This window comes from Tachyglossus aculeatus, chromosome 17, assembly GCF_015852505.1.
Source record: "Tachyglossus aculeatus isolate mTacAcu1 chromosome 17, mTacAcu1.pri, whole genome shotgun sequence".
In the NCBI taxonomy this organism is placed as follows: Eukaryota; Metazoa; Chordata; class Mammalia; order Monotremata; family Tachyglossidae; genus Tachyglossus; species Tachyglossus aculeatus.
In genome coordinates, this window is record NC_052082.1 from 6,898,625 (window position 1) to 6,925,001 (window position 26,377).

Consider the following 26,377-nt stretch of genomic DNA (forward strand, 5'->3'; position numbering starts at 1 on the left):
AAGCAGGATACACAACGACTCTTGAAGCAGAGAGAAAACACTGGGTGACAGAAAGGGAAGGAGGGAGGGAGGCAAGGGAAAGTAAGAGAAAAAAATTGAGAGGCAATGGACTACTGAAAAATCATCATAATAATGATGGCATTTATTAAGTGCTTACTATGTGCAAAGCACTGTTCTAAGCGCTGGGGAGGTTACAAGGTGATCAGGTTGTCCCACAGGGGGCTCACAGTCTTCGTCCCCATTTTACAGATGAGGTAACTGAGGCACAGAGAAGTGAAGTGACTTGCCTGAGGTCACACAGCTGACAATTGGCGGAGCCGGGGTTTGAACCCATGACCTCTGACTCTGAAGCCCGGGCTCTTTCCACTGAGCCAAGCTGCTTCTCTATTCAGTCTATATACTGAATATAGTATATAATATATATACATATATATAATATACTGAATATAGTATATAATATATATACATATATATAATACAGTATATAGACTGAATCATCAGTATATAGACCTCCAGCTCCATTAGAGTGCCGTGGGGTTTCCCTGGGCTTGGGGAGGGGGCAGGTGGGGATCTGGAAGCCTTTGAGTTATTACGGATGGCGTTGTCAAGCCACACTTAAATCTCGGGTGTGGAAAGAGTTTCTGAGCATGGCTAGCTGCATTCATATAATAATAATAATAATGGCATTTGTTAAGCACTTACTATGTGCAAAGCACTGTTCTAAGCACTGGGGGGATACAAGGTGATCAGGTTGTCCCACGTGGGGCTCACAGTCTTAATCCCCGTTTTACCGATGAGGGAACTGAGGCTCAGAGAAGTTAAGTGACTTCCCCAAGGTCACACAGCAGAGATGTGGCGGAGCCGGCTTTCGAACCCATGACCTCTGACTCCAAAACCCTGGCTCTTTCCGCTGAGCCACGCTGCTTCACCAGGAATTAATATTAGGAGCATGGCCTTTTCGTACAGCATGGCCTTTTCGTACGAAGAACACATTCACATGTAAAGCAGGTAATGCTGAATAGGCTCGGTACTGTTTCTCCCATTTCCTTTGAAATTTTCCAAAACCACTTATTTTTTGTTGTGCCTGGAGGGCATCATCAGAAATCAATTCCTAGAAATGTTGGGTTTTTTGCGTGTACTGTGAAATATGTAAATATTTCTTTAGATGCTGACTTGATAGGTGGAGCTTAAGTTAATGGGGTGGGAATGAGTAGCCGGGTGGGGACATTTCTTGATCTTGTTAAACTTGGTGACTTCAGACTTTGCACTCAATCAATCTTCCATTGGTGCAGATCCTGTTCCCCCAGGATGCAATTCCAATTCAGTTTTGAGCTAAATTCTCTTTCGAAAACAAGTCCCCGTGAGAGCAAATAATAATAATGATGATGATGGTATTGGTTAAGCGCTTACTATGTGCAAAGCACTGTTCTAAGCGCTGAAGAAGTTACAAGGTGATCAGGTTGTCCCACGGGGGGCTCACAGTTTTAATCCCCATTTTACAGATGAGGTAACTGAGGCACAGAGAAGTTAAGTGACTTGTCCAGCGTCACAGAGCTGACAGTTATCGGAGCCAGGATTTGAACCCATGACCTCTGACTCCAAAGCCCATGCTCTTTCCACTGAGCCACGCTGCTTCTCTCAAATGAGGTACCAGAGCTTTGTAATTAAGTGCAAATTCTTTACCAACCCCCTGGAGTGTTTGGTTGTTAGCTTGTTTGTTTTTTTACAGTGGTATGTACAATTCACAGGATATTTGTTAACTGGGTAGTGGTTATCTGTCTACAAGCCTTTCTCCAAACAATGAAATTCTCCAATGCCCTGCTATGGGGCAAGGAAGAGTCAGAAGCTGGCGGTATCAAATATTTCTTTCTGCATCAGCTATTTAAAAGACATCTATAAGACTGTGTTGAAAATACAATTGAGACTTTTTCCTCTTGGCCGGGTCTTAACATTAAAAAATATCTGGACAGTGTTAACAGCCATTGGAAAACGTTTAGTACATATTTACTACTCATTTTGTTAATGACATGCAGATGGCTTCTAGACTGTGAGCCCGCTGTTGGGTAGGGACCGTCTCTATATGTTGCCACCTTGTACTTCCCAAGCGCTTAGTACAGTGCTCTGCACACAGTAAGCGCTCAATAAATACGATTGAATGAATGAATGAATGGCTTTAATTCTATTTGTTCTGACCATTTCGACCCCTGTCTCCATGTTTCGTTTTGTTGTCTGTCTCCCCCTTCTAGACTGTGAGCCCGTTGTTGGGTAGGGACCGTCTCTACATGTCACCGACTTGTACTTCCCAAGTGCTTAGTACAGTGCTCTGCGCACAGTAAGCGCTCAATAAATACGACTAAATGAATGAATGAATCTGGAGGAGAGGGGGTGAGGGCAAGCCTTCCCCCCTCACACACATTCCCTACTGAGAGCTCACCTCCTCCAGGAGGCCTTCCCAGACTGAGCCCCCTTTTTCCTCTCCTCCTCCCCATCCCCCCCACCCTACCTCCTTCCCCTCCCCACAGCACCTGGATATATGTTTGGACAGATTTATTTTATTTGTACATATTTACTACTCTATTTGGTTAATATGTTTTGTTTTGTTGTCTGTCTCCCCCTTCTAGACTGCGAGCCCGCTGTTGGGTAGGGCCCGTCTCTAGATGTTGCCAACCTGGATTTCCCAAGCGCTTAGTCCAGTGCTCTGCACACAGTAAGCGCTCAATAAATACGACTGAATGAATGAATGAACATACGCACACACAGCTCACCTTCTGCAAGCCCTGCAAACGCCAGAGCTGACCCCTCCACCACCTCGGGGATGGTTACCCATCGCCACGGCCAAGGTTGCGCAGACTGGGGGTTCCTCATCATCATCATCAATCGCATTTGTTGAGCGCTTACTATGTGCAGAGCACTGGACTAAGCGCTTGGGAAGTACAAATTGGCAACATGCAACGGTATTTACAGAGCTCTTCCTTTCATTCATTCAATCGTATTTATTGAGCGCTTACTGTGGGCAGAGCACTGGACTGAGCGCTTGGGAAGCCCGGGTTGGCGACATACAGAGACGGTCCCTACCCAACAGCGGGCTCACAGTCTAGAAGGGGGAGACGGACAACGGAGCAAAACATGGAGACAGGGGAGCAAAATGTCTACAACCGTACTAGGCGCTTGGGAGAGGACTGCACAGTTGGGAGACAGGATTCCTGCTCTCGAGAAGCTGACGCTCTAGAGAGTTCCTGACTACTGTCATGGAGCCCCGACAAAATGTCCTGAACCATCCCTGGACATTTGGCCCAAACTCCTGGGGCCTGGCTCCAAGCCCGGGAATAATAATAATAATAATAATAATAATAATAATAATAGCGACATTTATTAAGCACTTAATAATAATAATAATAGTGGCATTTATTAAGCACTTAAATAATAATAATAATAATAGCGGCATTTATTAAGCACTTACTATGTGCAAAGCACTGTTCTAAGTGCTGGGGAGGTTACAAGGTGATCAGGTGGCCCCACGGGAGGCTCACAGTCTTCATCCCCATTTCACAGGTGAGGGAACTGAGGCACAGAGAAGTGAAGTGACTTGCCCAAAGCCACACAGTCATCATCATCATCGATCGTATTTATTGAGCGCTTACTGTGTGCAGAGCACTGGACTAAGCGCTTGGGAAGTACAAATTGGCGACATATAGAGATGGCCCCTACCCAACAGCGGGCTCACAGTCTGAAAGGGGGAGACGGAGAACAAAACCAAACATACTAACAAAATAAAATAAATAGAACAGATATGTACAAGTAAAATAAATAAATAGAGTAATAAATATGTACAAACGAGGCTGGACTGCATAGGCCTCCTAACGGAAAGCCCGCAGACGGACAATGGCAACCTAGGCATCGTGCTTTTGGGGAGGAAACCACAGGCCACTCGCCCCGAACCAAACCACATTGGCCTCTCCCCAGCCAGGGCCCGAGACGAGAACACGGAGGAGGATGAGGTGGTGGCGGCGGCGGACGAGTATTCACTAATCAATCGTATTTATTGAGCATTTATTGTGTGCACAGCCCCTATACTAAGCGCTTGGAAGAGCACGATATAACAGAGCCGTTTTACAGATGAGGAAAAGGAGGCCGAGGGAACTTAAGTTATTTGCCCCAAGTGGAAAGCTCCCGAATCCCAGCTCTTCTAACTCGCCTGCTGTGTAACCTTGGGGAAGTCACTTGACTTCTCCGGGCTCAGTTACCTCACCCGAAAAATGGGGATGAAGACTTGAGCGCTTATCAATCGTATTTATTGAGCGCTTACTGTGTGCAGAGCACTGTACTAAGCGCTTGGGAAGTACAAGTTGGCAACGTATAGAGACAGTCCCTACCCAACAGCGGGCTCACAGTCTAAAAGGTTATGATGTGCACAGCACTGTACTAAGCTCTGGGAGACAATACACAGTTGGGAATTAGGGAGCGTGTCTTCCAGCTGTGTTACTGTCCTCTCTCAAGTGATTAATCCAGTAAGCGCTCAATAAATATGACTGACTGAATGAGGCAACAGTCCCTGTCCTTTGTGAGGGCTCCCAACTTCAGGGCAGCACCACAGACGGCCACTACCTCCTTCTCTCTCTCATCTCGAGGAAGGGGTGAATTACCGACAATCGTGTTATTGGGATTATTTACCTCGGAGATACATGGGAGGAGGGAGGATACCCTTCAAGGTATCTTGGCACTACACTACTTTCTTCTCTCTACCTAGGCAGTTGCGCACCGTATTATTTCTTTGAACTTTTGTTTGCATTTTTCCCCCGCCCCGGTCACTTACCCCCAGGAGGCAGTTTTTGTCTCGCGGACTCCCCCTCATCGTTTTGGTCCAAATCTCCGCCCGGATCGTCGTCCCGCGATCCCCCTCGGGGCCCTCGAGACGACGGGGTGACGCTTTTCTTCTGCGACTCTCCCGCGTCGGGCCGCCTACCGTCTCCTCTCCCTTTCGGCTTGCCGCTGTGCCGGTGAAGAAGCCGGGGACTTCTTCTTTCCGGAGACCGGTCCTCGGGCCCGTCCGATCTCGAGGAAGCGGCTCCCTTGTCGAAGTCCGAATCTTTCCGCGGGCCGTCTCGTGCTTCTCTCCCCGTGTGATGCTTCGGAGGCCGTTCTCCGTCGGCGTGCGTATCTTCTGCTCTCGCCTTGGATTTCTCCCCCTGGTGCTGCAAGCCGGGCTCCATTTTTTCCGATAACTGAGCCGCCCTCGACAGTACGGACGGACGTCCGATTCCCTCCCTCCCAGACTGAGACCGACTGCCGTCTGACTTGTTCCTCCTCTGGGATTTCTCCTCCGAGAGAGGGCTCCGGATGATTTTTCTCGAAGTCCCTTCGGCCCCATCGGTGTCCGAATCGTCGCCGTTTCCCCCACGACCTCCTCTGCCGTCAGCTCCGGCTGGCGTCTTAGGCCTCCCCACCCGCTGGGCCTTGGGCTGCGTTCTTTCGCGGGCCTGGGTCCTGGCCGCGGGAGGCTCCGGACCCCGGTTCCCGGATCTGGTGGACTTCCTAGGAATCGAAATCCAAGAAGTCGAGGCACAGCTGTCCGACTCGTCAATTATGAACTCGTCGTCCGGCAACGGATTCGGATTGTTTGGCGGGGGAGAGGGGCTTCGAGGCGCAGCTGCTGGAGAGTGCCTGTAGAAACTAAAATACGGCATTTTGTTCTGTTAGTTCAAAATAGAAGAAAAAAACTCACATGAAAACCCACAATCAATCATATTTATTGAGCGCTTACTGTGTGCAGAGCACCGTAGTAAGCGCTTGGGAAGTCCAAGTTGGCAACATATAGAGACAGTCCCTACCCCACAGTGGGCTCACAGTCTAAAAGGGGGAGACGGAGAACAAAACCAAACATACTAACAAAATAAAATAAATAGAATAGATATGTACAAGTAAAATAAATAAAAAAATAGAGTAATAAATATGTACAAACATATGTACATATATACAGGTGCTGTGGGGAAGGGAAGGAGGTAAGATGGGGGGGATGGAGAGGGGGGCAAAGGGGAGAGGAAGGAAGGGGCGAGCCTCATGCGGGACAGGGACTGTGTCCAACCTAATTAACGTGTATCTACCCCAGCGCTTAGGAAAGTGCTTGACACATAATAAATGTTTAACAAATACCACAGAAGGAAAAAAAAAAAATCACAAACCAGTTCTGAAATTAAAATAAACTCCCCAGATCATTAGAACCCAGTATATTTTAATTGGAGGTCCTTGCAAAATCTGAAAACCTGAACAAAATGAACATAATCTTGCTAGCTTCCGCACGTGCAGTCAACAAAGCTCGTTCCCGTCCATCACATTTCGATAACTTAACCCACTAGCTGTGAAATGATAGCCTTCTTTCCTGCCCTTTCACATTCTCCCTTCTCCCGTCTCCTGCTGAGATCACCTTTTCTATTTCCAGGATTAAAAGATAATAATAATAATAATGGCATTTATTAAGCGCTTACTATGTGCACAGCACTGTTCTAAGCACTGACAGCACTGTTCTAAGCGCTGAAAAGATAGGAAGAGGAGGGATCTCTAGCTTTTTACATCTGATGCCTCTCAGTGTGGAAAGAGGAAAGGTGAGGGCTCTGTGTTTCAAGGCAATGAAAAGTACCTAATGCCTGGAAAACAAGCGAGGAGGCTCACAAGCGCAAAACTGGCGGCAGCTAATTTGCCAAATTAAAAATACTCAATTTATTTGGATTGCTAGACGGCCAATAGGTTAGGAGAAGCAGCGTGGCTCAGTGGAAAGACCCCGGGCTTTGGAGTCAGAGGTCATGAGTTCAAATCCCGGCTCCGCCAATTATCAGCGGTGTGACTTTGGGCAAGTCCCTTTTTTTCATTCACTCATTCAATCGTATTTATTGAGCGCTTACTGTGTGCGGAGTACTTCACTTCTCTGTGTCTCAGTTCCCTCATCTGTAAAATGGGGATTAAAACTGTGAGCCCCCATGGGACAACCCGATCACCTTATAACACCCCCAGCGCTTAGAACAGTGCTTTGCACATAGTGAGCGCTTAATAAATGCCATCATTATTATTATCCTTCTCTGGGCCTCAGTTACCTCATCTGTAAAATGGGGATTAAGACTGTGAGCCCCCCGTGGGAAAACCTGATCACCCTGTATCCTCCCCAGTGCTTAGAACAGTGCTTGGCACATAGTAAGCGCTTAATAAATGCCATCATTATTCTTATTATTATTGTAGGGCTTAACATTAAAGAGTTAGGCTCAGACATTTGGGGAAATAGAGCTGTTTCCCCCAACCCAAAACTACCAAAAAGGAGGAAGGAGGAAGGAAATGTTCACGAGTGGGACCTCATCTGTAAAATGGGGATTAATGTGAGCCCCCCGTGGGACAACCTGATCACCCTGTAACCTCCCCAGTGCTTAGAACAGTGCTTGGCACATAGTAAGCGCTTAATAAATGCCATCATCATTATTATTATTATTATTGTAGGGCTTAACATTAAAGAGTTAGGCTCAGACATTTGGGGAAATAGAGCTGTTCCCCCAACCCACAACTACCAAAGAGGAGGAAGGAGATGTTCACGAGTGGGAAAGCCTCCAAAGCCACCTTTCCCCAGTGAGGTTGTACAATCAGTCACTGAAGGACAAAGCTTATGCACGCCACACGGACAGGGAACTTTCCTTGGACTTCCCCAAGCACTCAATGAGGAGCTCAATAAATACCATGACTACAGTCACTACACCAACCGATGCAAATACCATCAGTCCTGTTAAAGTTCCACACCCAAGGGCTACCGGACCCAAATCATTTCTGAGAACAGAGGACGAAGAAGACGGCCGCTTTGGAGTACGGGTGGTTGCTTCAAATCCAGGGTGGCCAGCACCAAATGACACTTTGGCTCTTGGGTGGAAAAACGGGATTTCACGGGATTTCCCCCTCCTACCTGGCACCCTCATCCTCCCTCACAAGGATGACAGTCAAAGCATTAGGTGGGTGACTCTTACCAGCACCGTTATGACGAGCTCCACCCTTGACTCTCGCTTAATTCAGGTTCTGCAGGCAAGGAACGGGACTCTAGACTCTTTACACCCAAACTTTCTGTCCATTAGACTCTTTAAATCCCAAAGGACTGAATTTGAAAAAGTTAACTTTTAGCACGACGTAACTGAAGATTAACCAGTCACCGATATCTATTGAGAGCTAAGGAAAGTACAGTGCAAAAGAGTTGGGAGACGAGATCCCTCCCACAAGGAGCTTACAAGATTTCATTACGACTCCCCCGATCAATCCATGGTATCTATTATTTATTGAGCACTTAGTGCAAGCACTTGAGAGAGTAAAATAAGGCAGATTTGGTAGACAGGTTCCCTTCCCGTAAGGAGCTTACAGAGACACTAGGGCAGGGAATGTGTCTACCAACTCCGTTGTATTTCCCTTTCCCAAGTCCGAACACCGTACACGACATGGTCAAAAGATTTGGAAGATGTCTGGTTCATTTTCTGCTTATGCACAACTTACCTGAGTCTGTCATTCCCTATTTTAACGGCATCAAGGAAAATGGATGAAACATTCCTTTTGGTTTTCAGTTCTTTCTTCGGAGTCTGAGACACCGAGCCTTGGATGCTTTCTTCAACCCTTTTCTTTCTTTGTGATTTTTCTGATCTTTTGATTCCAACTTCTGCTTCCTTCTCCACGGACAAGGCTGCTTTCTCGTTGAAGTTTAACCTGGATGGAAGAAGAAAAATACTCCGATGCCAGGGTCTGTGGTGGGCCTTAAATTTGGTTTCAGGGTCGCGTCTCGAAAGCCCCCGCATCACACCGGACCCGTCTGGCATTGTGGCTCGCTCGAGTTGTGCTGAATATCGTTAAGCAGGCTCCACCAGGGATGCAAATTTGTTAAGTTTACACAATTGGCGGATAATCCTTGGAGAAGTAGCACAGTGTGGCGGATAGAGCACGGGCCTGGGATTCGGAAGGTCACGGGCTCCGATCCCAACTCCGCCAGCCGTCTACTGTGTGACCTCGGGGGAGTCACTTCGCTTCTCTGTGCCTCAGTTACCTCAACTGTAAAACGGCGATTGAGACTGTGAGCCTCGCGCCGGACAGGGCCTGCACCCAACCTGATTTGTTTGGATCTACTCCACTCCACCACTTAGTACAGAGCCTGGCACATGATAAACGCTTGACAAATATCATTCATTCATTCAATTGAGCGCTTACTGTGTGCAGAGCACTGTACTAAGCGCTTGGGAAGTATAAGTTGGCAACATATAGAGACGGTCCCTACCCAACGGTGGGCTCACAGTCATTATTATTAATATGCCAAAATGCTCTTCTAGAGTTACCCCTCCACCCATCTCTGCTCCCCAAACAGTCCCCCGCCGTGTCTCCCACCTGTCTCTTGCAAGCCTCCAACCTCTTCAGGACAATAGTAGGGTTTAACCAGGCCCAGCCCACAGGAAGGGCAGTGTGGCTCAGTGAAAAGAACAGGGGCTTGGGTGCAAGGGGGAGTCAGGAAAACCAGACTTCCATCCCAGCCCCGCCACTCGTCTGCTGCGTGACCTTGGACCAGTCACAGCTTCCCCGTCCTGTTCCCTCATCTGCAAAATGGGGACTCCTTCCTACTTGGACTGAGAACGGGGGACTGCGTCCGACCCTAGGAACCTATTTAATCCGGCGCTTAGTACAGCGCTTGGCACATACTAAGTGCTTCACGGATGCCACTATTATTATAATTACTACTTTGTGCTAGGTACTCTGATTACAGTGCTCTAGACTGTGAGCCCGTGGTTGCGTAGGGACCGCCTCTACCTGTTGCCGCTTTGTACTTCCCAAGCGCTTAGTACAGTGCTCTGCACGCAGTAAGCGCTCAATGAATACGACTGAACGAATGAATGAATGCTCGTTCGGCACTTACTACGTGTCCGGCACCGCTCTAAGCGCCGGAGTCGAGACAAGTTAACCGGGTAGCTCTGCCTCTTGTTTCCGGGCCGCCTGTGGGTCACGGCCGTTTCGTTTCACTGTTCATTCGTTCACTCGTTCAATCGCATTTATTGAGCGCTTACTGTGTGCAGAGCACTGTGCTAAGCGCTTGGGAAGTCCAAGTTGGCAACATCTAGAGACGGTCCCTACCCAACAACGGGCTCACAGTCTAGAAGGGGGAGACAGGGAACAAAACATATTAACAAAATAAAATAATCTTACCTCCTTCCCTTCCCCACAGCACCTGGATATATGTATATATGTTTGTACATATTTATTACTCTATTTATTTTACTTGTACATATCTATTCTATTTATTTTATTTTGTTAGTATGTTTGGTTTTGTTCTCTGTCTCCCCCCTTTTAGACTGTGAGCCCACTGTTGGGTAGGGACTGTCTCTATATGTTGCCAATCTGTACTTCCCAAGCGCTTAGGACAGTGCTCTGCACATAGTAAGCGCTTAATAAATACGATTGATGATGATGGTTGATGATAAATAGAATAAATATGTACAAATAAAATAAATAAATGGAGTAATAAATCTGTACATATATCCAGGTGCTGTGGGGAGGGGAAGGAGGTAAGGTGGGGGGGGGGGGGGATGGGGAGGAGGGGGCTCAGTCTGGGAAGGCTTCATGGAGGAGGTGAGCTCTCAGTAGGGCTTTGAATTGAATTAATTTAATTGAAGGGATTAAAAAATGTACTTATTTGAAGGGATCACACGTCCCTGTGTGACATGAGCGTACGTCTGGGGCTGTAGATGTTTATGCCCCCATCACACTACGTGCCCGGTTCCGCCTTGACTTGCGTTTTCCCTCCGCTCGCCCATGCCGAAGAGGATGCTGCCGATACCGCACGTGGTGCTTAGCACAGGGTTCCGCAAACGCCCAGGTTTTCCCCCCCGTACCCCCATCCTCCTCCGTCAGACCGCTTCAGGCACAGCCTGGAGATTATTTTGAGAGGCGGGCATCGCCCGAAAAGACATACATATTTGTACATTTGTACATATTTATTACTCTATTTATTTATTTTGCTTGTACATATCTATCCTATTTATTCTATTTTGTTAGTAGGTTTGGTTTTGTTCTCTGTCTCCCCCTTTTAGACTGTGAGCCCACTGTTGGGTAGGGACTGTCTCTAGATGTTGCCAATTTGTACTTCCCAAGCGCTTAGTACGGTGCTCTGCACACAGTAAGCGCTCAATAAATACGATTGATGATGATGACGACGATGACCCAGTTACCTCTTTTTGGATTTCAGCTCAACTGTGGGACTGGAAGGCCGCCGGCTGGCTGAGTCCTCCAGGGGATGACTCCTCCCTCGCGTGCGAACGGGCGAAGCCGTTGTCGACGGTAGCGATAAAACCTCCTCTTCCTCGATCATCAGATTGAGGGGGCCGACCGCCAAGTAAAAATCTTCGGTGCCATGGGGGCCTTTGGCAGCTTTTTCGGTGCTTTTGGAGGGGCTGCTCAAAGCCGGTGTAGTCTTCGCGCTGACTACCGCGGGGACCGGAGATCCCTGAGGAGTTCCAGAAGTCCGGACTGATACAAATAACGGGCGCGATTCAATGGTCGGGATAAAAATAACACGGAAACAAAGTCAATGCAAAAAGTTCATTTACGTTTCGGAGCAAAGAACCCCACACCGAGCCCGTGACGGCATTTTTAGTACACTGTAAGTTCCTCTCCTCTCCGAAAGCATCCCGTGGGAAGGGAATATGTCTATTAACTCTGTTGTGTAGTACTCTTTCAAGCACTTAATACAGTGCCCTGAGCACAGGAAAGCACTCAACTCTTTACGGGCAGTAAACGTCTGCTAATTCTGTTGTACCGGACTCTCCTAAGTGCTTAGTATAGTCCTCTGCACATAATAAGCACTCAATTAACTCATTCATTCATTCAATCGTATTTATTGAGCGCTTACTGTGTGCAGAGCACTGTACTAAGCGCTTGGGAAGTACAAGTTGGCAACATATAGAGACAGTCCCCATGAATATGACCGATATATGATATATATGAAATAAAAAGCAATGGCTGATTTCCAATTCCAGACGAACGACGTACTTTTTCTTGCAGTAAAGCAGGTGAAGCTACCTCAGGCTTCTACAGGCAGAGCAGAGCGGCGTGACATAGTGGAAAGAGCGAGGGTTTGGGAGTCAGAGGAGGCGGGTTCTAATCCCGGCTCCACCTCTTGTCTGCTGTGTGACCTTGGGCAGGCCACTTAACTTCTCTGTGCCTCCGTTCCCTCATCTGTAAAATGGGGATGAAGACTGTGAGCCCCATGGGGAACAACCTGATTACCTTGTATGTGCCCCAGCGCTTAGAACAGTGCTTGGAACATAGTAAGCGCTTAACAAATAAATTATTCGCCATCAGACTTCCCCCTTCAAAGCCCTACTGAAGGCTCACTTCCTCCAAGAGGCCTTCCCAGACTAAGCCCCCCCCTTTTCCTCAACTCCCCCTCATCGCCCCAACTCACTCCCTCTGCTGTAGCCCACCGCCCCCCCGCACTCACTTGTGTATATATGTACATATCTATAATTATATTTATTTATATTAATGCCTGTTTACTTTTTTGATGTGTTCACATCTATAATTCTATTTATTTATATTGATGCTATTGATGCCCGCTTACTTATGTCATCTGTCTCCCCTCTTCTAGACTGTAAGCACATAAGGGCAAGGCTTGTCCCTCTTTATTGCTGAACTGAACTTTCCAAGTGCATAGTACAGTCTCTATATGTTGCCAACTTGTACTTCCCAAGCGCTTAGTACAGTGCTCTGCACACAGTAAGCGCTCAATAAATACGATTGGATGAATAGTAAGCGCTCAATAAATACTACTGAATGAATGAATTAGAAGATAAGATATATTCCCTACTGCATTTGTGGCCTTAGAAGCTCTTTCAAAAACTGTGGTATTTAAGTGCTTATTTGCCAAACACTGTCACGGTAATTAGGTAGGACCCCGGCACTGTCCCACACAGGCCTCACAGTCTAAGTAGGAGAGAAAAGAGGTATTTGCATCCCCGATCAATAGATCATATTTATTGAGCGTTTACTGTGTACAGAGCACTATACTAAGCGCTTGGGAGAATACAATGTAAAAGAACCATTTTACAGACGAGGAAATGGAGGAACAGGGAAGTCAAGCAACTTGCCCAAGTGGAGAGAGCACGGGTCTGGGAGCTAGAATAATAATAATAATAATAATAATGGCATTTATTAAGCACTTACTATGTGCAAAGCACTGTTCTAAGCGCTGGGGATGTTACAAGGTAATCAGGTTGTCCCCCAGGGGGCTCACAGTCTTCATCCCCATTTTACAGATGAGGTCACTGAGGCACAGGGAAGCGAAGTGACTTGCCCAAAGTCACCCAGCTGACAACTGGCGGGTGCGGGGATTTGAACCCGTAACCTCTGATTCCACAGCCTGTGCTCATTCAATTGAGCCATGCTGCTTCTCTGACCTGAGCTCTAATCCCAACCCTTCAATGTGTCTGCTGTGGGACCCTGGGTAAGTCGCTTAACTTCTCTGTGCCTCAGTTACCTCACTTGAAAAATGCAGATTCAGACCGTGAGCCCCATTTGGGACATGAACCGAATCCATTCTGCTTATCACGTATCTATCCTGGCGCTAAGTACAGGGTCAGACACATAGTAATCAATCAATCGGTGGTATTTATTGGGCACCTATTACACGCAGAGCACTGTTCTAAGCATTTGGGAGAGCACAACACAACAGAATTTCCAAATTGTATCTTTAACTTTTTAAAAGTCCCTTGACAGTTCATTCTCTATCAGAGATAATGGTGATCCCAGCTCTGCTAATTGTCAGCTTAACTTCTCTGGGCCTCGGTTACCTCATCTGGAAAATGGGGATTAAGACCGTGAGCCCCACGTGGGACAACCTGATCACCTTGTAACATCCCCAGCGCTTAGAACAGTGCTTTGCACATAGTAAGCGCTTAATAAATGCCATCATTATTATTATTATTATTATTGTGCGCCCATTTTAGGTGTGGGTCAAAGTGAGGGCCTTAAGGGGCGACCTATCTTGAAGCAGCGTGGCTCAGTGGAAAGAGCCCGGTCTTTGGAGTCAGAGGTCATGGGTTCAAATCCCGGCTCCGCCAACTGTCAGCTGGGTGACTTTGGGCAAGTCACTTCACTTCTCTGGGCCTCAGTTCCCTCATCTGGAAAATGGGGATGAAGACTTTGAGCCCCACGTGGGACAACCTGATCACCTTGTATCCCCCAGTGCTTAGAACAGTGCTTTGCACATAGTAAGCGCTTAACAAGTGCCATTATTATTATTATTATTATTATTATTATCTTGGCTCCCCCCACAGACTGTAAGCTCGCTACGGGCAGGGAACGAGTCCGTGAATTCTGTCGTACCGTACTCTCCCAACTAAGCGCGAGACAAAAGCCACCGACTGACGGATTCCGTGATCTCGAACGGGAGGAGTTGAGGAAAACAGACCAGTCGACAAGGACATGTGGGACATAAATTCCTTCCGCTGCGGGGGATTTGCGTCTAAAACGCAGATTTACCCAGAACACAGCCACGGCGTGGCTTGGGCCGGAACGGCCCTTTAAAACTGCTGGGGCTGAATCCGGATGGGATCATTTCCACTTTCCGATTCCGGAACGGACCGCGGACGGTCCACGGTAATGGCACCAACCTGGATTGCCAATTCCTTCAGCTGTCTGAGGGGAAGCGAGGACGGAGCTACTGCTCTCCTCCAGCCAACAGATCTTAGCTGGTTGAACGGGGGATACCTGGCATGCGACAAAGTAGAGACGAGAAAACAGAACAGTTAATAATGATTGCTTTTAAACAGCTGCCAACTGTGAATGAACGTGGCTATACTGCTTAGGTCAGTGCTCTGCACACGGTAAGCGCTCGATAGATAATACTGATAATTACTCTTTTTAAAAAAAAACTCAAAATTCATTTTCTAAGCAATCCAAGGGAAACGAGTTTACAGAATGTTGACTGTGAAAATGTGCCCGCCCCCGGCAAATTTTAACAGCCTTACTGTTGGATTAACTCTAGAAGAAGGAGAAAGTGGAGGGGAAAGTGTGTTTGCTTATAACTGGCTTCAGAAGGCAGAAAAAGAGAATTTAGATGATTACCTAAGAGTTTTAGGCTGACGCTAAAAAATGTGGCTACCATCCCGACAACTGTAATAATTAACTAAAAGCAGCGGTTACTGGAAGCAGAGCATGTGAAAATCTGACTTAGAATTCCACCCATTACAGTTCATATCGGCCCTCAGCTTGACTTGCCTCCTCACTTGGGGACAAATAGCAAATATCTTCTAGACCCGTGGGACCCGGGGAAACTGCCGGGCTCGAAGACTCTAAGCTCGGATCCCGATCGTGACCTGAAAGGAAAAAAAAAAAATCCATTTAAAAACCGAAAATCTCTTGCCGTCCAGGTATACGCCCTTCCGTTTCCAATCGCTAGCTTTCGGCAGAGAGGCATCGTGGGCTGAGGTTAGCCAATATCCAACGCTAAACTGGAACTGACTTTGAATCGCTCGGATCAAACCGGTCCACGCATTTCCAAAGTTGAGGATGAGAGGGAGGGGAGGAAGGGAGGGAAGCCGGACAGGTTCTGCAAAGCTAGCTGGAAGGGAGAGGGGATGAAAGAGCGTCAGACACCCAGAGCTGTGAGAGACAGGGGAGGCGGGGGAAAGAAAGCGGAACATTTGAGGAGCCGCTCTCTTTTCCACGTCTTCGGAGATGCCCCCCTCCTCGACACCTGCCCGTGTCCTCTGATCTCCAGACCATGCGTGCCCCTTCCCTCCCGCCCCCCCGAACTTCGGGCAGCCCACCACCGAGGGAATCCTGAGGGGGCTCGGCACAAAACCGCTCCCAACCGATGCCAAGTTACCTCTTGAGTGAGTAGGCGTCTGAGCCTTGAAGCTGCAAGCTGAACTGCCAGTTTGAAGTTCAGATTGAGCACTGGGGGGGGGTTCGATAAGCTTTGGGGCTGAAAATACTCAGAACTCTAGGGGAGAGTAGAGAAAAAGGGGAGAGAGGTGGGCCGAAAGACAATGTGAGAGAGGCATCTCTAGAAATAAAGGACTCTTCCCTCTGTCCCTTAGGTAGAACCCAGGTCTCCTGACTCCCCGCATCCCAGTGCTCAGCCTAGTGAGGAAGTAAGGTATGTGAGGGGAAAACAGCCGCTCAAGCCAAGTCCCATGTGTTCGGGCCTAGACTTGGCCGAGGCCCAGGGGCAACCACCTCACTTAGGTTCGTGCAGTTCACCCTGGAACCTGAATTTCCTCACCCTAAACAGAGGGAATCCAGAGGTGCCTCAGTATCCTCTTCTGTCCAATAGGGATGAAATCCCCCTTTTAGACTGTGAGCCCACTGCTGGGTAGGGACTGTCTCTGTATGTTGCCAATTTGTCCTTCCCAAGCGCTTAGTACAGTGCTCTGCACACAGTAAGCGCTCAATAAATACGATTGATGATGATGATGATGAAATGCCCATTCTCCTTCTCTCTTGGACTCTGAGCCCCTTGGGGAACAGGGACTGTGCCTGACCAGCCTGTCTCCAATCTCCTCCAGGGCTCAGTACACGGTCAGCGCTTCACAAATATCACTATTATCGCTACTATTATTAAGGAGGGAGTAAGGGGCTCCGAGAGGAGAGCGTGGGTCCCCGGCCGGCCTGACCCAAGGCTCTGCTCCAAAATTCCTGCGCTTAGAACGGTGCTCTGCACATAGTAAGCGCTTAATAAATGCCATCATCACTATTATTATTATTACAATCGTCAACAGAGAATGTCCCAGGAAAACTTTCTTATCCAACCCTGGTAGGCCTTCTCCTTAGAGGGCTCAGAAATGTAAGACAGTTTCCCACTGGAGCTCTGCTGAAGAGCAGGATGGACTATTTATTCATTCAATCATATTTATTGAGCGCTTACTGTGTGCAGAGCACTGTACTAAGCGCTTGGGAAGTACAAGTTACTTGTCCTACCGGATAGCACACAATCACCTCGACATGCATAACAACACGCCTGTTTCTTGGGCCTCCACTGGAAGGCTTAGGCTGATGGATGCATGCGTGTGCATGCAAACATATGTATACATACAAACACACACCAACACCCCCTCACCTCTCTCTTTCACCCGGCTCCCGCCCCCCACACTAGAGAGCTTGGGCAGCGTACACACAGCAGGTGTGACTCCGCTACTTGTCGGGGGACAATATATACTCAGTAAAACAGGCAGAGACCTACAGCTGCCATTTGTGTTTCCAAAGGGGATTCGAAAATGATTTCAAAGGGCTTCCCGCCCCGCTGCAGGAAATAGCTTTGAACAACTTTTTAAACTAATCCAAACAGAAACAATAAAAAGGAAAAAAAAAGAGGTAGCAGCATGGCTTAGTGGATAGAGCAAGGGGCTGGGAGTTGGAGGGACGTGGTTTCTAATCCTGGCTCTGCCATTTGTCGGCTGTGTGACCCTGGGCAAGTCACTTCATTTCTTTAGGCCTCGGTTACCGCATCTGCAAAATGGGGATGAAGGCGGTGAGGCCCCGGGTGGGACGTGGACGGTGTGCGCAACCTGTTTAGCCTGCGTCTGCCCCAGAGCTTGGTACAGTGCCTGGCGCGTAGTAAGCGTTTAAATACCATAAATCAATCAATCAATCCTATTTATTGAGCGCTTACTGTGTGCAGAGCACTGGACTAAGCGCTTGGGAAGTCCCAGTTGGCAACATATAGAGACGGTCCCTACCCAACAGTGGGCTCACAGTCTAGAAGGGGGAGACAGAGAACAAAACCAAATACATTACAGATTAAAACCTAAAAAGTACACACAAATTCCCGTTATTTGCCAGCTCAAACACTTAAATTCCCGGCAGGAAGGCAGACTTACTTTCCTCAAAACAATTTTGGACAGTTTCCAATATATTCTGGCCTGGCTTCACGTTAATCTTAGGTGACCTGGTAATAGGGAAGAAAAGGAGAAATATTAGCTTGGTGTTTCTTCTACAGTGACTGCGTAGATCACTTGAATGATCTCCTAGCCTCTTGGCTCAGCTTAAGAGATTTCCACTAAGGGTCACATTTAGGAATTCCCTGGCCCACGGGAGGCTCAGTAAACAGGGATGAAGGGCAGGAGGAAGAGAAGTCGTCAAAGAGTCGGGGAGAGGGGGGTGTCCAACGCTGGCGACAACTCTGGACAAGGTGGAGAAGCAGCGTGGCCTGATGGCTAGAGCCCGGGCTTGGGAGTAAGGGGACCGGGGTTAAAAAAGCAGTGTGGCTCAGTGGAAAGAGCCCGGGCTTTGGGGTCAGAGGTCAGAGGTTCAAACCCCCGGCTCTGCCAACTGTCAGCTGTGTGACTTTGGACAAGCCACTTCACTTCTCTGGGCCTCCGTTCCCTCATCTGTAAAATGGGGATTGAGACCGTGAGCCCCCCGAGGGACATCCTGATCACCCTGTAACCTCCCCAGCGCTCAGAACAGTGCTTTGCAATAAATGCTATTATTATTATTATTCTAATACCGGCTCTGCCACCTGCCTGCTGTGTAACTTTGGTCAAGTTCTCTTAAGGTATTTCTTTTAGACTGTGAGCCCACTGTTGGGCAGGGTCTGTCTCTGTATGTTGCCAACTTGTGCTTCCCAAGCGCTTGGTACAGTGCTCTGCACATAGTAAGCGCTCAATAAATACGATTGATTGATTGGACCTGTTACCTCATCTGTAAAACAGGGATTAAGACTGGGTGAGACTGGGACCGTGTCCAACCTGATCGGCTTGTATCTACTCCAGTGCTTAGTACGGTGCCTGGTACATAGTAGGTACCTCACAAATACTATTAAAAAGGAAAAAAAAAAAGGCAGGGAAAACGAGGTGAAGGGAAGCTGAAGTCCGTTGTGAGATTCCACTTCTTGCGTGGAAAACCGGGGTCAGAGCTGCCATTGTCGGCCCAACAGAGAAAAGAACTGGCTATTCCAGACAGCCGCAGCCTCTGTTCCTATACTACGAAGATGGGCCCGAAATTCCTCCCTTTTCCACGAGAACCTGACTTCCAAGTTCGGCCCTCCAAAGTTTCCCACTCCTCTTGCTGGGAATCAGCTTGAAAACAAAATAAAAAACCTCTTGCCCAACCCCTGACTGGTTAAATCCAAAGAAAACATTGCACTCCCTGAGTAGCTGCACGTTCTTTACATATTATGGGACTTACTGCACACTCGGGAACTTTAGAGTGCTTGCACATAGTAAGCGCTTAATAAATGCTGTCATTATTATTATTATTGTAACCTCCCCAGCGCTTAGAACAGTGCTTTGCACATAGTAAGTGCTTAATAAATGCTGTCATTGTTATTGTTATTAGAGTTTGAGCACACTCACACCTTTGGCCAATCACAGTTTTCCAGGGGATGAAAATCAATTAGTGACTTTTTTAAAAAACAACTTTAAAAAACATTACCTTCTAGTGTGACAAAATCTTGTTCGATACGAATTTTTCAGGTGATTCTGCAAGGCAGGAAAAATGATGCCATTAGGTTGACACACGTTAGTTTTATTGAAAGCCCGGCCCAGTCTCAAGCCGGACCGCACCTAAACACGGGCACTGCGGGGTAAGCGATCGAGCGCTTACTGTGTGCACAGTATCGTCATCCTCATCATCACAGCGTGGCTCAGTGGAAAGAGCCCGGGCTTTGGAGTCAGAAGTCATGGGTTCAAATCCCGGCTCCGCCACTGGTCAGCTGTGTGACTCTGGGTAAGTCACTTCACTTCTCTGGGCCTCAGTGGCCTCATCTGTAAAACGGGGATTAAGACCGCGAGCCCCACGTGGGACAACCTGATCACCTTGTAAACTCCCCACTGCTCAGAACAGTGCTTGGCACATAGCAAGCGCTTAATAAATGCTATCATTATTATTATCATTCATTCATTCAATCGTATTTATTGGGCACTTACTGTGGGCAGAGCACTGTACTGAGCGCTTGGGAAGTCCAAGTTGGCAACATAGAGAGACAGTCCCTACCCAACAGCGGGCTCACAGTCTAGAAGGGGGAGACAGACAACAAAACAAAACATATGAACAAAATAAAATAAAGAGAATAGTAAATACGTACGAGTAAAATAGAGTAATAAATCTGTACAAACATATATACAGGTGCTGTGGGGAGGGGAAGGAGGTAAGGCGAGGGGGAAAGGGGGAGATAGTATTTATTGGGTGCTTACTATGTGGCGACTAGACTGTGAGCCCACTGTTGGGTAGGGACTGTCTCTATATGTTGCCAACTTGTACTTCCCAAGCGCTTAGTACAGTGCTCTGCACACAGTAAGCGCTCAATAAATACGATTGATTGATTGGCGAGCACTGTACTAAGCACCGGGGAGAGTAAAATACAACAGAGTGAGCAGACACATTCCCTGCCCACGATAAGTTTCACGATGATATTAATATACATTTATACTACGTGCTATGGGGTTGAGGGGTGAATATTCAACGGTCCCCAAGTCACAGGTTCAAGTGTATAATAACAATATTGGTATTTGTTCAGCGCTTACTATGTGCCAGGCACTGTATTAAGCAGTGGGGCGGATCCAAGAAAATCGGTTTGGACACAGTCCCTGCCCCCCCGTGGGGCTCACGGTCTCGAGCCCCATTTTACGGATGAGGTCACCGAGACCCAGAGAAGTAAAGTGACCCACCCAAGGTAACACAACTGACGGGTAGGGACTGTCTCTATATGTTGCCAATTTGTACTTCCCAAGCGCTTAGTACAGTGCTCTGCACATAGTAAGCGCTCAATAAATAGGATTGATGATGAAGAGGCCTTCCCACTCTGAGCCCCCTCCTTCCTCTCCCCCTCGCCCTACCTCCTTCCCCTCCCCACAGCACCTGGATATATGTTTGGACAGATTGATTACTCTATTTATTTTGCTTGTACATGTTTATTCTATTTATTTTATTTTGTTAATATGTTTTGTTTTGTTCTCCGTCTCCTCCTTCTAGACTGTGAGCCCACTGTTGGGTCGGGACCGTCTCTAGATGTTGCCAACTTGGACTTCCCAAGCGCTTAGTCCAGTGCTCTGCACACAGGAAGCGCTCAATAAATACGACTGAATGAATGAAAGCGGCAGAGTCGGGATTAGAACCCACGACCTTCTCACTCCCAGGCCTGTGCTCTGTCCGTGACACCGTTCAAGTGGGAAGGGACTGCCTCCTCAGCGTGGCTCGGTGGAGAGAGCCCGGGCTCGGGAGTCAGAGGTCGCGGGTTCTAATCCCGGCTCCGCCGCTTGTCAGCTGTGTGACTTTGGGCAAGTCACTTCACATCTCTGGGCCTCAGTTCCCTCATCTGGAAAATGGGGGTGAAGACTGTGAGCCCCACGTGGGACAACCTGATAATAATGATGGCATTTATGAAGCGCTTACTATGTGCAAAGCACTGCTCTAAGCACTGGGGCGGTTACAAGGTGATCAGGTGGCCCCAATGGGGGGCCTCACAGTCTTCATCCCCATTTTACAGATGAGGTCACTGAGGTGCAGAGAAGTTAAGTGACTTGCCCAAAGTTGACAAGTGGCGGAGCCGTGATCACCTGATCACCTTGTATCCACCCCAGTGCTTAGAACAGTGCTTCACACATAGTAAGCGCTTAACAAGTACCATCACTATTATTATTATTATGTACAAATATTGTACATATTTGTTACTCTATTCATTTATTTTAATTGTACACATCTATTCTATTTATTTTATTTTGTTAGCATGTTTGGTTTTAATAATAATGGGAGCATTTATTAAGCGCTTACTATGTGCAAAGCACTGTTCTAAGCGCTGGGGAAGTTAACAAGGTGATCAGGTTGTCCCACGGGGGGCGCTCACAGTCTTCACCCCCATTTTACAGATGAGGGAACTGAGGCCCAGAGAAGTGAAGTGACTTGCCCAAAGTCACACAGCTGACAATTGGCGGAGCCAGGATTTGAACCCATGACCTCTGACTCCAAAGCCCATGATCTTTCCACTGAACCACGCTGCTTCTCTTCTTCTTGGTTTTGTTCTCTGTCTCCCCCTTCTAGACTGTGAGCCCGCTGTTGGGTAGGGACCGTCTCTATATGTTGCCAACGTGTACTTCCCAAGCGCTTAGTACAGTGCTCTGCACACAGTAAGCGCTCAATAAATACGATTGATGATGATAATTATTATTATTATTATTATTATTCTCCCAGGCGCTTAGCCCAGTGCTCACCACATAATAAGCAGTCAATAAGTACCATTCATGATGACAATGATACTCTGCACACAGTAAGTGCTCAATAGCCGCATGGCCACATACATTATTCTACTTATTTTATTTATGGTGTGTATAGATTTATAATTCTATTTATCTATTTGGATGCTATTGAGGCCTGTCTACCTGTTCTGTTTTTTTGTCTGCCACCCGCCATCCAGACTGAGAGCCCGCTGTTGGTGGGGACTGTCTCCATGTTACTAAATTGTCCTTTCTAAGCGCTCAGTCCAGTGCTCCGCACATTCATTCATTCATTCGATCATATTTACTGAATGCTGACTGTGTGCGGAGCACTGCGCTGAGCACTTGGGAAGTGCAAGTCGGCAACAGATAGAGATGACCCCTACCCAACGGCGGGCTCACGGTCTGGAAGGGGGAGACAGACAACAAAACAAAACAAAATAAACAGAATAGTAAATATGTACAAGTAAAATAAACAAGAGAAAAAGATCTGTACAAAATGTGATCTGTACTATGTGAAAAGCGCTGTTGTGGGAAGGAGGAGAGGAAAAAGGGGGCTCAGTCGGCGCTCAATAAACATTCATTCATTCCATCGTATTTATTGCAAGCTGGCAACATCTAGAGACAGGCAACAAAACAAAACATATTCATTCATTCATTCGATCGTATTTATTGAGCGCTTACTGTGTGCAGAGCACTGTACTAAGCGCTGGGGAAATACAAGCTGGCAACATCTAGAGACGGTCCCCACCCAACAGCGGGCTCACAGTCTAGAAGGGGGAGACAGACAACAAAACAAGAAATATTAACAAAATAAAATAAATAGAATAGTAAATATGTACAAGTAAAATAGAGAAATAAATAGAATAGTAAATACGTGCAAGTAAAATACATAGATCTGTACTAAATGCAATCTGTACTATGTGCAAAGCGCTGCTGTGGGGAGGAGGAGAGGGAAAGGGGGCTCAGTCGGTGCTCAATAAACATTCATTCATTCATTCAATCGTATTTATTACAAGCTGGCAACATGTAGAGACAGACAACAAAACAAAACAGATTCATTCATTCAATCAATCGTATTTATTGAGCGCTTACTGTGTGCAGAGCACTGTACTAAGCGCTTGGGAAATACAAGTTGGCAACATCTAGAGACGGTCCCTACCCAACAGTGGGCTCACAGTCTAGAAGGGGGAGACAGACAACGAAACAAAACATATTAACAAAATAAAATAAATGGAATAGTAAATATGTACAAGTAAAATAAACAAATCCGTACAAAATGCAATCTGTACTATGTGCAAAGCACTGTTGTGGGGAAGAGAGGAAAAAGGGGGCTCAGTCAGCGCTCAATAAATATTCATTCATTCATTCATTCAATCGTATTTATTGAGCACTTCCCGTGTGCAGAGCACCGTACTAAGCGCTTGGGAAGTCCAAGCTGGCATTCATTCATTCAATCGTATTTATTGAGCGCTTCCTGTGTGCAGAGCACTGTACTAAGCGCTTGGGAAGTCCAAGCTGGCATTCATTCATTCAATCGTACTTATTGAGCGCTTCCTGTGTGCAGAGCACTGTACTAAGCGCTTGGGAAGTCCAAGCTGGCATTCACTCATTCAATCGTATTTATTGAGCGCTTCCTGTGTGCAAAGCACTGTACTAAGCGCTTGGGAAGTCCAAGCTGGCATTCATTCATTCAATCGTATTTACTGAGCGCTTCCTGTGTGCAGAGCACTGTACTAAGCGCTTGGGAAGTCCAAGCTGGCATTCTTTCATTCAATCGCATTTACTGAGTGCTTCCTATGTGCAGAGCACTGTACTAAGCGCTTGGGAAGTGCAAGTTGGCAACATCTAGAGATGGTCACTACCCGACATCATCATCATCATCAATCGTATTTATTGAGCGCTTACTGTGTGCAGAGCACTGTACTAAGCGCTTGGGAAGTCCAAGCTGGCATTCATTCATTCAATCGTATTTATTGAGCGCTTCCTGTGTGCAGAGCACTGTACTAAGCACTTGGGAAGTGCAAGTTGGCAACATCTAGAGACGGTCCCTACCCGACATCATCATCATCAATCGTATTTATTGAGCGCTTACTGTGTGCAGGGCACTGTACTAAGCGCTTGGGAAGTACAAGTTGGCAAACACAGTGGGCTCATCATCATCATCAATCGTATTTATTGAGCGCTTACTGTGTGCAGAGCACTGTACTAAGCGCTTGGGAAGTCCAAGCTGGCATTCATTCATTCAATCGTATTTATTGAGCGCTTACTGTGTGCAGAGCACTGTACTAAGCGCTTGGGAAGTACAAGTTGGCAAACACAGCGGGCTCATCATCATCATCAATCGTATTTATGGAGTGCTTACTGTGTGCAGAGCACTGTACTAAGCGCTTGGGAAGTACAAATTGGCAACATATAGAGACGGTCCCTACCCAACAGTGGGATCACAGTCTAAAAGGGGGAGACAGAGAACAAAACCAAACATACTAACAAAATAAAATAAATAGATGTGTACAAGTAAAATAAATAAATAGAGTAATAAATATGTACAAACATATATACATATATACAGGTGCTGTGGGGAAGGGAAAGTAAGCGCTCAATAAATACGATTGATGATGATGATGAGGTAAGATGGGGGAGACGGACAACAAAACAGCACATATTAATCAAATAAACTAAATCTGTGCGCCTTCCGGGTGGTCCCGGGGATTCGGGAGGGGGTGGGGGGCGCTGGGGGCGACGCCCCGGGCCGGGATGGGGCGGGATGGAGGAGGATGGAGGCGGATGGAAAGGGATGGGCAGGGATGGAGCGGGATGGGCCGGGATGGGGAAAGGGGAGCGGCAGCGCGCATGCGCGTAGGGCGTCCCTGGCGCGGGGCTCGCGCACGGCCTCCCCGCGCGCACGCGCGACCCTTCCCCGTGCGCACGCGCGTCCCCGTCCCGTCCCGTCCCCGAGAAGGACTGACTGACGGACGGACTGACGGACGGACTGACCAGGTCTGAGGCGGCCATGGCGGGCGGCTGGGCAGGCTGGTCGGGCTGAGGGGTCCCCCGGCCCGGAGGCCCCACTTCCGGTCCGCGCGCAGCAGCCGCGCGCCAACCCCGCGGGGGGAGGGGCCCGCGCCTTGGAATAACGGCCGTTGGGGCGCCCGTGTCGTCACAGCGGCCGCGCGCTCCCATTGGCCGGCGCCAGGGAGACCCGCCCCGCCCCGCCCCTCCGCGCAGGCGCCCTGAGGGATCCGCCGCCAGAAGCTCAGCCCCACCCCTCGCTGCTGTCAGTCAGTCAGTCAGTCAGTCAGTCAGTCAGTCAGTCAGTCAGTCAGTCAGTCAGTCAGTCAGTCAGTCAGTCAGTCAGTCAGTCAGTCAGTCAGTCAGTCAGTCTGTCTGTCTGTCTTTATGGAGCGCTTACTGTGTGCAGAGCACTGGACTAAGCGCTCGGGAAGTCCAAGTTGACAACATCTAGAGATGGTCCCTACCCAACAGACGGTGGGCTCACTTCAGTCAGTCATTCATTCAGTCAGTCATTCATTGTCATTGAGCGCCTACTACTACTACTACTAATAAATCAATCGTATTTATTGAGCGCTTACTGTGTGCACAGCAGTGTACTAAGCGCTTGGGAAGTCCAAGTTGGCAACATCTAGAGACGGTCCCTACCCAACAGTGGGCCCACTTCAGTCGGTCATTCATTCAGTCAGTCATTGTCATTGAGCGCCTACTACTACTAATAATAATGATCAATCAATCAATCGTATTTATGGAGCGCTTACTGTGTGCAGAGCACTGTACTAAGCGCTTGGGAAGTCCAAGTTGGCAACATCTAGAGACGGTCCCTACCCGACAGTGGGCTCTACTTCAGTCAGTCATTCATTCAGTCAGTCATTCACTGTCATTGAGCACCTACTTCTACTATTACTAATAATGATCAATCAATCAATCAATCGTATTTATGGAGCGCTTACTGTGTGCAGAGCACTGTACTAAGCGCTTGGGAAGTCCAAGTTGGCAACATCTAGAGACGGTCCCTACCCGACAGTGGGCTCACTTGAGTCAGTCATTCAGTCAGTCAGTCAGTCATTCATTGTCATTGAGCACCTACTACTACTAATAATAATGATCAATCAATCGTATTTATTGAGCGCTTACTGTGTGCAGAGCACTTTACTAAGCGCTTG

At 47.7% G+C, this 26,377-nt stretch overlaps 1 protein-coding gene across 2 annotated transcripts in view; it reads right to left on the reverse strand.

The window, feature by feature from the left end:
* CENPC (centromere protein C) overlaps positions 1-25,283 on the reverse strand; it is a 59,601-nt gene extending 34,318 nt beyond the window's left edge. Inside the window, exons 1-8 of one of the 2 annotated variants that reach the window (XR_005454673.1) lie at positions 25,197-25,283; positions 19,423-19,469; positions 17,868-17,935; positions 15,265-15,362; positions 14,658-14,754; positions 11,217-11,514; positions 8,509-8,715; positions 4,814-5,670 (exon numbers count right to left, since the gene is read on the reverse strand). Coding sequence is in view for 1 of the 2 variants with exons in the window: in XM_038759542.1 (XP_038615470.1) it covers positions 4,814-5,670; positions 8,509-8,715; positions 11,217-11,514; positions 14,658-14,754; positions 15,265-15,362; positions 17,868-17,935; positions 19,423-19,469; positions 25,197-25,214 (1,690 nt within the window). In the remaining variant the exon portion in view is untranslated. The remainder of the gene's footprint in view (positions 1-4,813; positions 5,671-8,508; positions 8,716-11,216; positions 11,515-14,657; positions 14,755-15,264; positions 15,363-17,867; positions 17,936-19,422; positions 19,470-25,196) is intronic. The other variant, XM_038759542.1, reaches the window with a different exon arrangement.
* Positions 25,284-26,377: the final 1,094 nt, after the last annotated feature.